The sequence below is a fragment of the Poeciliopsis prolifica genome, unplaced genomic scaffold (assembly GCF_027474105.1).
Source record: "Poeciliopsis prolifica strain line A6 unplaced genomic scaffold, Auburn_PproV2 SCAFFOLD003, whole genome shotgun sequence".
Lineage (NCBI taxonomy): Eukaryota > Metazoa > Chordata > Actinopteri > Cyprinodontiformes > Poeciliidae > Poeciliopsis > Poeciliopsis prolifica.
Window position 1 is genome coordinate 18,971,516 of NW_026562378.1, and position 12,548 is coordinate 18,984,063.

General features: G+C 37.3%; 1 protein-coding gene across 4 annotated transcripts in view; it reads right to left on the reverse strand.

The window, feature by feature from the left end:
* Positions 1–735: 735 nt before the first annotated feature.
* ppp1r16b (protein phosphatase 1, regulatory subunit 16B) overlaps positions 736–12,548 on the reverse strand; it is an 80,665-nt gene continuing 68,852 nt past the window's right edge. For all 4 annotated transcript variants that reach the window (XM_055024566.1, XM_055024579.1, XM_055024561.1 and 1 more), the window contains exons 6-11: positions 10,219–10,343; positions 5,203–5,331; positions 5,040–5,115; positions 4,718–4,847; positions 4,458–4,590; positions 736–3,534 (exon numbers count right to left, since the gene is read on the reverse strand). In XM_055024566.1, the coding sequence (XP_054880541.1) occupies positions 3,061–3,534; positions 4,458–4,590; positions 4,718–4,847; positions 5,040–5,115; positions 5,203–5,331; positions 10,219–10,343 (1,067 nt within the window). In that variant the 3' untranslated portion in view covers positions 736–3,060. The remainder of the gene's footprint in view (positions 3,535–4,457; positions 4,591–4,717; positions 4,848–5,039; positions 5,116–5,202; positions 5,332–10,218; positions 10,344–12,548) is intronic.

Here is a 12,548-nt window from a genome sequence, read left to right on the forward strand (position 1 = left end):
AAAGAACAGACACAATCACTGCTTGTTACACAACAGAAGACCGCTGCAGGGTGAATAATGCTGGCATCTAATGGTGAAAACTACAAATATGTTTATAAAAAGTACTATTTACAAATATTATTTTAAGCTAACGCTAGAAGAAAACCTACTTGACAATATTTGTTTTTTACCATTTCAGACACCATTTAAAATTCTCAAAATATACAATTTATTCAAAATATGTTAATGCAGCCATCAATATATTCCAGTAATTACAAATCAGTAGTTTTTGTTCACCATTTCATCCTTAAAGACAACAGGGATCTCAGGAAAGAACAAGCATTAATTCATGGCCAGTTTAACAGATTAAGACCCCTTTCTTCTAATAATAACGCTTTTTAAAATCAGACTGAGTTGTTTTTTTAAAATGCATGTACTCAGTTTAACAGTTTGGAGAAGCTCTAGTGTCATTGTATTTCAGGTGACATACATTTTAGGCAATGATATTAAATCTACAGTCACCAAAAACCAAAATAAAAAAAATACTTTTATGAAAATCCTATTTTTTTTTCTTTTTCAAAAAAGAAACTTTGTTGAATCAGAAAAATGATTCAGACTGACTGTTTTTTTATTGTTGTTTTTTTTTAAAAAAGGCCTAAAAGAATTTAACGTTTTCAATAATGCAAAGAAACCAATCTCAGGATTGAGGGGCAACTAGGAGCATGCAACATAATTATAACTACTAGATGACTTAAATCTAGTGCAGACATTGTTTATTAAGACAGGTGACTGTATCAGTTCCCCAACAGCAACAACACAGACATGTAAAGGCAAACCATGAACAGATCCAGGAACACTGACACAAACATATTTATGCACTCATCTGTACGCTTACAGAACTCTGTACAAGTAATCATAACGGGAAAACAAAAGAGTATCATGGATAAACTTACTAAAAAAACAGGTGGCCATGAAAGACAAACTAATCATTAACTCTCCAAACCTTAATGCATTTTGTTTTCAACTCATTAGAGTCTTTGGCACAATCAAAACAGAGAGGCTGTAGGAAATCGAAAGGATTAGTTCAGCATATTTGGAAATACAGATTCTGAGAAGTAAAAAAGAAGGTTTATTGTGAATCTGCAGTGGGTCGTAAAAAGTAAACCACATCTCAACAGCAACAATCACGGTTTTTAGTAAATAGGTGGGCAGGGAGGAGTGACATCATTTAGGACCAAGTCTTTTTCTATTTTGCGCATTCAAGAACTGTAAAAGGACTCAGTTTGGCCATGTCTAGTAATGTTAACCCCTCATTAATGTAAAGTTATTGTGTTAGTGGTGACGGTGAGCTCGGGTTGAATTTCAATAGTTTTTTATTGTTGTGTTGGCAACTTTTTCAAACCCATATACCTAAACCAATACATATTAGTTTATGTTTAGTAGTTTTATGAATTATAAAAATAAACTGAAAAAAACATGATAGATAAATGTATGATTTCATTTCACCAGGATTTCTCACTGGCAGGAAGGCGTGAAACAAAGATGATAGACATCTGCTTTATTTATTTATCTGAAAAGTCAGGTACAAAACAAGGTGAAAAATGGAAAAGAGGCAAAATGACCAGCGTATCTGTGACCTTGCCATCATGTTAGCAGTAATTTAACTATATACAAATAAATTGCATAAAGGAAATTTGACATTATCTATGGCAATAAAAAAAAAACAGTTTGATCTTAAAGTGGCAGCATATATTCATGTTCCATCTAACAGGATACATGCTTGTTATGTGGAGTAGAGCGGGGATTGTATTTCCAAAAATGTTGCACTATTCCTTTACTCTTATTTTAACAAGAAAGTTGGTATTTTCAATTTGAGCCATTATAGGGAGTGCTAATGACAGCATTGGCTTTTGAAAACTCTTACAGTAATTTACAACAATCTCTAATAAAAATACAGTAACTGGCAGACAGAGGAGCCACACACTGGCCACCAGAAAAACAAAAAACAAAACAAATAACACTGTTATTCGTTGAGACACAAACAGAACCCCACCGTAACGAGACAAGTTTGTATTTAACAACATGTACAGACGTCGGACATTGACTTATTTATGTCTCTTCATCATGTGATTGATTTTTTTTTTGTTCCATGTCAAAAGGTGCTCATCTCATACTGCATTCACACTCTCCACATATCCAAATAATAAATACACTCAACTTTAAAGAGCCACAATGTTTTTACACATTAATCTCATAAATAAGGAAATGTACAGCAACCAAGTTTGCTTAAATTATCTATCGGGGTGAGCACAAAGTGGATTATAGAAAATACACAGCATGATCTGTCAGTTAAGGGGTCATATAAGAGGACGGTGAAATGTAGCCAACATGTTATTCTGACATTTTTAAACAGTGCAGGTGATTTATGTTTGTTATCCACTTTTTCTATTACTTAACACTATTTTCTGGTATTTATTCCCTTTTACAGTTTAAATGCAAAGGAGACAAAGACGTCAATCTTCCTTTAACTCTCCAGCATGGTGTTCCTGCACATTCAGAAATGTCAAAAACTATTGAAAAAAGCAGAGTGATGCAGCTGAACTGTAAATTTGTCCTGCATAAAAATGTTTATAGTTTACACACAACATTTACACACCACATTGTGTTGTTTACACACACTTTATAAATGTCGCAATCAGTTTGCTGAAAAAATAAAATAACATGGGCTCGGTTTGAGGGCGGAACATGCATCATGTTGGGGAATTTCTCGACTCCACTGCATCAAGATTTGTGACATGATTTCAAAAAAATGCCCAATCTCGGTGAATCTACCAATGTACTCAGGCCCATTGAACCAGTTTCTCCTGTACCTCTGAACTTCATCCGAACAACTCGATTCTGCTCTTTTCCTGCTTTGAGCAGGATCTCTCTGACCGCAGCAGAACATGCACAGAATGGAAGTGCGACTTTCCTGGACCGAGTTTAAAGTGGACAGAGAACAGGATGTCATTGTTTTCTGCCTTTTTCTCATCCTTTCCTCTTTACTTTTTCTGTTGCGTCAACAGTCACATGATCAAGAGGCTACGACACACAGCAGCAGGTCCGCGCCTTCGGTTGCTCCTCCTCCAAGGGCTGCTTGAATTTGAGGAGGGGAGGATCGCCGCTGGCTGGCGTGTAGTAAACTGCGTTGCCGTTGGAAGAGACCAGAGGCATCCGAGGGTCTTCAGAGTAAAATTTGGCATCAGAGAAGGAGTCTGTGGAGCCGTTGCCAAGGTGGCCGTTGAACAAAGGGTGATTCAGCAGTTTGGCTGCTGCCCTCTGCTTCTTTAACTCTGACAACGTCTGAGGGCGCTCCCTCTGCGCAACGTCGTCCTGCGAAGGCTGGGAAATGACGACTGCGCCCTTACTGAGCGTCGGTGTGCTGCCGTTGGAGGGCGGTTGCGGTGGCATGGACGTCGTGGTTGCGATGAGGCCATTCTGTTTGCCACTGCCATCTTTGAGGATGGTGGGTGATTTGGGCTTTTCTGGCAGCTCCACAGCTACGACAGGCTTCACCTGAAGAATGTCGATAAAGGTTACGATGATCCCTCGGTAGCTTAGTGCCATTTAGTCTATTCAAACCCCCTGAGCTTTTTCATATGCCATTACGTAGCAGCCATAAACTCTAGTGTATTTTAGCAGAACATTGCCTGATAGACCAACACAAAGTAAAACATAATGATGAGATGGAAAGAAAGAGATAGGATTTTCAACATTTTGCACAAACAAAAAAATAAATAAATAAAAAATGCTATTTTGGTGTGGACTTGCTTTAATCCAAGCCATTCCTTTGTAGCTCTGACTCTATATGGTTGCTGTCCTGATGAAAGTCAACCTCCTCTCCATATCAAAATCTCTAAATCAAACACAGATGAACTTCATTTCCTAATCAGGTTACTTCTGAATGGTTGCACTGGATTTTATTTAGCTTTATCAGAAAAATACCCACCACATTTTTCAGATTTTTATGTTTCAAAAATCAACAACTTTTCTTCAGACACAATTACATGTGTCTGACTTCCTCTTGTCCAGAGGAAGTCAACTAAAATACTAGAAAATAATTTTATTATGTATTTATTCATTTATATAATGTACTTATTTTGTAGAAAATGCAGCTATTTATAAAACATTTTATAAAGCGACATAAAATACACTTATTTTAAGCAACCATGGTTCACATTTATTAACATAACTTTTTGGATCATCTTGCAGAAAATTCCCCTTCAGCTCATGACTGAGTATTTTTAGCATGTTTTGTTTTTCCATTGTGGGTTTCCTCCTGTGTGGCTGTCAGAGGAAGTCTTTATATCTTGATATACCAACAGTCAAACTGACATTTATGACAGATGGTTATCCTTCTTGGCATTTTAAAACACTAATTTTAACATGAGAGAAAAATATGCCACAATAATCAGCTTCTTAGTGGAACAACTTCCCACCTGATTATTCTCCTGATCAGACTCTTTCTCCTTCTCTTCCTCTCTTCCTCCCCTCCACACAATGGCCTCGGTTTCATACTCCTTGCGACACAAGTTGTGTCTGTCTGACAAACTAGCTCGCCGCACCACTTTTCTGTAAACACAGACAAAGTTACAATAAATAAAAAAACAGAGCGTTACATTTATCTTCCATCTAAAATTCTAAACCAAACCCAAACCATGCAGTAGCAGACGTAGAGCCAGCAGAGGGCAGTACTCACCCACGACTGCCTGCGCTGGATGTTCTCCTGCACAGTGATGTCTTGTGTTTGAGCTGAGACTTCATGATGGTGTCATGTTTGTGTTTCAGGTCCAGCAGGATGGCTCTGAACTCCTCATCCTCACACAGATCTTTAACAAAGGTGACACACACTGTATTTCAGCTTGCGTAGGGACATGAGATCAATTAAGATTAAGGCAACAAACAACAAGTAAGGGGGTTAGCTTTCCTTAAAACTTTTAAACCAGTTCATAGTGTGAATAAATCCTTTATTTTAAGCTTAAGGAAGTCCCTGCAGGGATGATTTGTCTTCTTAAACATACCAATGGGTGTCTCCTCTAGGAAGGTCTTAGCATTGAGACTTGCTCCTTGTGACACCAGCAGTTCTGCCACATGCATCTGAAACAACCACCACAGGAGTAAATGTCACGAACGGCTCAATATGACCGCTCATCTTCTTCATGCTTCTTGCTGTGTTTGCTTTACCTGACCCCAGCACGCTGCCGCATGAAGAGGCTGCCATCCATCAGAGTCCCTCAGGTCCATTCGAGCCCCCGCCTCCAGCAGCAGCAGCTCTGCAGCCTGAACGTAGCCGTTTGCTGCTGCGATGTGGAGCTGCAAAGACGGATTATGGATGATTGTGAAATTTCTGTCAAGTGACTTGGATATGCAGCAGATTTCCTCTAGTGTTTATACATTTTGTGGCTTAAGATTCCATCCACAAAGAGTGCTGCAAGCTAATCTTTGTAACAGAGTACAAAAATGACTGGTTTGCAAATTTGGGTGGTTCATTTTCAAAAATCTAAAAAAATAAATCTAAAGTCTCTACAATAAGTGTTGAGTAGAGCAACAAAAATGTAATCAGTTATTTTTGGGAGCTTATCTGTGGTCGTTATGTTTCCTGTTTTGCTGGTTGCTATCAGGGATCACTAAAAGAGCAGAACAGAGTTTTAAGTCAGGCCATTGAATTCAAAACTCTTCTCACCAGACATTAAAAAAAAACATTTTACAGAGAAACGAAAATGTTTAAAAACTAGTGAAGATTAGATTTCAGCTGAAAATAGGTACAGTAAGTCTGTTGTTTGCATCAGTTAATATCCAAAGTTTGTTAAAAAAAAATCAAAGAGTTGAAAGTCATGGCTATAAAGAAGAGAATAGTAGGAAGTTGGCATATATCCTCCAGAAGGTTTCCAGTGTTTTAATATAAATAACATGCAAATTTTCTTTAATGCCCCAAGAGGCTGACACAAATCTATTTATTCATTACATGATACCAAGAAAACATGATAGAATATTAAACTAAACAGTTTGGGTTTTCATGAGAACTGGATTTTGTTTATTTAAGACAATTAAAGCATTTTTTTTGTCTTGTTTATTTAGAGTTTGTCCTCTGCAGGATCAGCTGGTACTACGGAAACAACATGTGAAGCTGACAGAGACATAAAATCTCTTTAGGTTTGTTTTTGTGTGTTTATGGCTGTCACAACTCTGACATACAGACTCACGGATAAAAGTACTTGACATCTTCAAAGGATAAGCACAGCTGCACTTTAGAGCCCTTTCCTGTACAGCACAGGGGAAAAAGTCTAATTTTACCTTATAGATCATGCTTTTGGATTTGCAATCTCTGCACATAGATATACTAAACCTGTAACAAGACACAATATCAAGAACACACAATGTAATTTAGTCTCTCCATGCCAACATACATGTAAAATGGGAAATTTAAAAGCAAGTTCTTTTGACTTTTATTGTATTTTTGTCCCGAGTATAGGGTTAGCTCATTTCAAACCTGAACTAAAATTATCCTTAAAACCAAAAACCGCATCTGGTGCCAGGAAAAAGAAAACAACCCAAAGAGTCAAATTGAGAAATACTATGTAGTTGAAAAGGGCAAACAGAAGCATGTGAGGAATGTTGGGGTCATCCAGTTCATGGAAAGCTGATCTCTGTCTGCTTTTAGGATTATTGGCCGATGCGGCGAGATGCTGAGACCTTCTGTTTCAAGAAGGAGGTTTATAGAGAGTTTATTATAATCGGAATGAAAAAACACAGGTGGTCTGTTATGAACTGTTGTCATTCTCATGTCATTCACTAGGATTCTTCCTGTTCAAAGGAGGTGGTTCCTCTCCACTGTCACCACATGCTTGCTCAGGTTGATGGATTACAAAGTGAGCCACTCAACGAAACTAGCTGAGCTTCCTTTGATTTGCTTTACCAACAAACATTAAAGGGTCCACTAAATTTGATTGTGTTACAATAAAATTTGGATTTATTGCATAAAATGTAATGTGGTCTGATTAAATAACTCAGTTGTTCTGCAGTTATTTGGATTGATTTGAGTTGAACTTGTCTGGTAAAGTGCTTTCAGATGACCTTTATTGTGAATTAGCTTTTCATAAATAACTGATCTAAATTATGCTCTTAGTTGAAAAAAGAAGTTAACATTTTAAAATATGCTTTGAAAAATAGCAGTTTGCAGTTTTCTTTTCTCCTGCTTAATTTTACTTCTTGCATAGAAAAGTTAAAACTTGCTGAATATGCTGAATAATCCATAATTTCTGCTGGGTGTAGAGCAGCAATTTTTCACCCCAAAATTAAGGGTTACCTTGATTCATGTTTGTAAAGTAGTGATTTAACCATGTAATTTGATTTTCAGAAAATTGTTTATAGAAGCGGAAGTACATTCATCATTTATTCTAATGAGTGCAGAATGATTCTGCACATGAAAGCCAGTTAGCATGTCTTAATGATCATTAATGGTTACATAAAATAACTTAATAGCATCTTTGTGGCTCCACAAGGACAACTGAAAAATCTTTAAATATCTCAAGCTGTTTAGAATTTAAGTAGTTGCCAAGTCTGTGGAATTTCCTCAAATCTAATAATAAACAAGATAACATGTTTGTTATGCTGGCATGGGTGGATACGAAAGTGCTCTAATTAATATCAAAAGATCTTACAAGTGCAAGCTTTTTCCAGCATCCTTTGACTTGTAAAACACAGATGTTTTCAGCCCAAAGAAATCAAGATTCAGATTTCTACTGCTCATATGTTGGACTCCAAACAAAACAGAAATGTCACCCTCAGGTTGCCACCAAATGTTCCTTTGCAGCTATTCCAGCTTAGCTTTTCAAAAGGTTTTGAGTGTCTCTATAGGAATTTTTGGACAATTTTCTTCAAGAGCATTTGTGAAGTCAGACACAAATGCAGTCTCTGCTCTAATTCATCCAAAAGGTCCTCAGTCAAGTTGAGATTCGGACTCTGGGTGGACCAGTCAAAGTCCATTCCACCACACTGAAACATCCATGTCTTTGTAGAAGTTCCTCTTTGGTTTAGCCATGTCAGACCACAAGACATGAACTACCACTTAAATAAAATCAACACAAAATATATTTCACTGAAAAGCAAAAGATTACAGTTACATAACATTGTTCCCATTTTTTCCCTGTCTTTCCTGCCAGTGATTTTAATAAGGTATGCTCCATTTTGCTTCATTGTGCTCAAAAAAGATTAACAGGATGCAAGGCAAAGGGATGAGGAGGTCCAACAGACAATCTGTAGTAAGTATAAAAAGCTTAACAAGGTTATTTTGGGATACTACCTTACTTTGCTATTTCTACCCAGTGATCCATTACCATGTTTCCACATCGTAGCTAAATCCCTGATACGTAATGAAGACTTGATTTAGGTCGCTGACATTATATCCCTCTTAGAAAATTAAATGTGGATGATTCTTTTCATACCCCTTTCAGTGCATCACTGCCCTGATCTGCTATGTTGGGGAAGCAGTTAATTCAGTGCACCTCTTAATACTGAAATACTGATTTAGTGAGTGAATAAAACTTTCTCAGTCTTCATGCCAGTGCACACTTCTATAAATGGCTGAGCTAGCAGAACAAGTACTGTCAAACTCTGTTCCAAAGAGTCTGTAAGTTCTTAATCCACATAACAAGAATGTGTGCAAAAATGGCTAGTTGTATAATACATTAACATTAATTTGTTTTATCCTGCATTGAAATGGCCTGACATTGATTACTGACATGCGTAGCTTTTTAATGCACCAATTATTGCTTCAGGCTTCTTTACATTGCTGATGTTCACCACCAGACAACCAGTGTATGTGTAGAGGATTTGAAATCTCAGCTGATTCGCCTTAAGAAGGTTTTAATGGCCCTCTAATGCCTGATTAGCTCGGAAGGTTTTACAACCTCCTGAGACGATGCTGTTGAGAATATGATCTTGAAAAGGTTAACGCGTAATGAAGAAATTCATCAAATATTCATACATATTTTTTTAATCGACTCTGTTGAAGTTTTGTGTCCGCAATCAAATGACTCAGTTTCTTCAAAACCACAGATTTACAGATCTGTTTTGGTTGTACTTCAGACAGTATATTTGGTTTCACACAAATTAACTGATCTAACAGCAAAAGCATTAAAGTACAAACTAAATGTAAAGAAAAAAATAGTCTGAACAAAAGCTTAAGATGATATCAGTTACTATAATCCCATCTCATTCTTCTTTTCCATCAACACAAACTTGTTCAGAACCAACTGAATGTAAGGACCAGAGGGACCAAAGGTTGTCTTAAATAACACACAAACTGTGCATACCTTTACTTTTTATTTAAAATACTTTTTAAGTATTACATCTAAGTACTACTTTTCAGTTGAAACATTGAACATACTGACATTGCATTGATGACTGTGGTTCAATATAAGTGATAGAAGGGAACCAGCTGCTACTAACCCTCCTGCGTTTGAAAGCAGAAGTATCGGTGTACTTTGTTACTGCATAGCTTTCAATTAGCAGTGAAACTTGAAAGAATTTTTTTATTCATGCCAACAGCTTAAAATGTGATTAATTTCAGTTCATCATATTTTAATTGAAATATGCCGTTTCACTTGTGCATCAGATTTATGGGTGTACCAGAAACGTGTTGCAGCTGGAGCTTTTGTATGTAAAAATGCTGTTATTAATTGTGTTAACATATGTAACGATGTAATTAATCAAAATTAAATAATTAGGTAATGGAAGTAACAATATCAAAGGGGAAGTCCAGTCCCTAGATAACCAAAGCTCCACAGGAGTGTGTCCTAAAGATATCCCGATCAGATTCTTCAACAACTTTGATATGGGGATTCCTCCTCAGTGGAGGAATCTCATTTCATCTGTTTGTTTCTAAGACCTTGTTTTTTAGGTCATGATTTATATATCAGTGGTGTGGATGAGAATACTGGTAAACTAATAAATCCAGAGCTGCATCCCACAGCTCTAAAACCAGTTTTTTTTACTCTCCTTGTACGAGGTTTGTAATACCTTGTTACTAGTACTACTGAGGAGTAGTTTGCTGAAGAGTTGCACTGAATACATAGGTTTCTCATTGTTAGTTTTTATACAGTAAATATTTACTAAACTTATTTTCTTCCACTGATTTACATTTTCAAATTATCCGTAAGTAAGACAGCCAGCTAGTTATGCCTTTGAGCAACTTCTTACCAGTGTGGCTCCCTGAGAGTCCTGTTGGTTGACCTCGTCTCCTACTCTCATCATCTCCTGGATGTCTCCCATCATCTTCCTCTCTGTGGACGCCCGTGTCTCATTGATCATCTCCTGAGTGATGCCTGTGCAAATTGCAAATAGAAGCATGCTTAATAAAAACCAGGAAAATGTTACCTTCCAAGCACAGCGTCTATGATTGGAAGTAAAATGTGTTTAAATTGCTCCAGGCTGAATTAAACTGATTTAAAGAGACAGCAACACGCTCTACTTTTTAATATGCTGCAGCGATGACACAACAGCTCTAAGAAAAAGAAACATCAAATTCCACTTTTCTTTAATATTTGAATGGAATATATGAGTAAACTGTTTACAAGGAGAAGATAATTTGAAAAAAAAGCTTTTAGTTTGAATATTTAATTGAAATTTTAATATAAGACACAGGTGCGTTATTGCCTTTCATTGGGGAGGTGTATTGAAGACAAACCTGTAAAAATGGCACTCGCTCCAGAAATAAAAAGCAGAAGCCAACAGGCGTCACCTGACTATGCATAGTTTACTGTCAGGGTCTCAGCTCTATGACCTTTCCCATGACACGGACTTGCAGAAGCCCATCCACTCATCTGAGAATCCACCTTCCTACCGAACGTACTTAAAGATAAACCTCTAGTTTATTTCACACTCTTAGCTGCAACACCATCCCACATAAGACTCAGTGAGTGATTGTGATGAAAGCTTGACTGAATTTACAATCAGAGTCTCAGCAAGAGAAGCATATAAATCAGTGCTTTTTGTTGGTTTCATGTTCCCTCATATTTTTGTTCTTTTATGTTTTCACTTGAACTTGAACTGAAATCTTTCTCTTTAATAATGTCACAAATTCTGCATACCTATTGAGGGATTTGGCCTTTATGAGCCACAGCTTGAAGATAAGAGAAGTCTTTTCACTCAAGTAATGAAAGTGGAAACTATTTCTAATTCAAGGACAAATTATGGAAACAAAGCGGCTTATAAAAGAAATCTGTTTTTTTTATTTGTTCCTCATGGAATGAGATTGTTATAAATATTGCAAATACTTGGATTTTGCTTTTGATTTTGGTCTAATAGATTTAACTACATCCACAGACTGTGATAAACAAAAACTTTACACTGTAAATGTGACTAAAGTTATATACAATTAGACCAAAAACATGACTATTAGAGCAACTGGTCTCTCTAAATTGACACACTTAGGGATCAGTGTGTGTGTGGATGGTTGTGGCTCTGTGTTGACCCTTAATGGACTGGTGACCAATCCTGAATGCCTCTTGCCCAATGACTGTTAGAGATAGACACAACCTGCAACCCTGCAAGAATATAGACAGTGAATGGGTGAATAGTTATGGTCAAGCACTTTGATGGAAAACCCCGTAAGAGATCCAATAACTACTGTCAGCCCATTCTGTGTCTCAAACATAAGAGACACATCTTTACAGCTACACATCTTATGTGTATCTAATAAAAATGTGACTTGTTAATGCTAGATAAAATTTAACTAAGGAAGAACCAAACCACTCAAGTTGTTTGTGTTGTGGCCGGTCAACTGGACTATGTCTTCTTCACATACAGGTAGAGAGATCGCCTCATTATCACTGCGACTCTTTGTAGATCATCTCTTCTCTACAGGGGGAGGATCAAGGCAGAGTTGGATCAGTCGATGCTGCATATTAAGAGCTCTGTGTGTTGGGGACAGGCTGTGTGTGTGCCTGTACCCGCAGTGTCTCTGAAGATAGAAGTCTTATTCCCCACCGCTGTGCAGAGAACATTACAAGAGCAATTAGCAGAGCTGGACTCCCTTTGATCAGTGTAATAATCATTCTTCTCACCTACTGTACCGCTATCTGCATTCTGCAGCTCCACTGATCCTTTTGTAACTCATTTTTGAGTGTATTCACCCTCTTCAGACCCCAGTTTGTTTGTGCTTCCATCACTGGCTCCAAACCAGGATCCAGCCAACACAAGATGGCATCATGTGCCCCATTTGTACAGCTAACAGAAAACCAAAGCTATTAACCCTGCTCTTGTTTACAAGACAGAGCTGATCATAACAGAGTTCTTCTGACCTTTAATTATCTGAGGGAATATGAAGAAGATTTATGATGCTACAGCATCATCTTGCCTCCACACAGTGATGTTTACCACCAACCAGTCCAGTGATTCATTTACTTGGATGCTGAAGGGCACCTTTGCATCCTTTACAAGCATGCAAACAAGCTAAACAACTTCCCACAGACCTACACATGTGCAGTCATGGTAAAAAAGAAAGTACACTCTGCTTATTTGGTATGTAT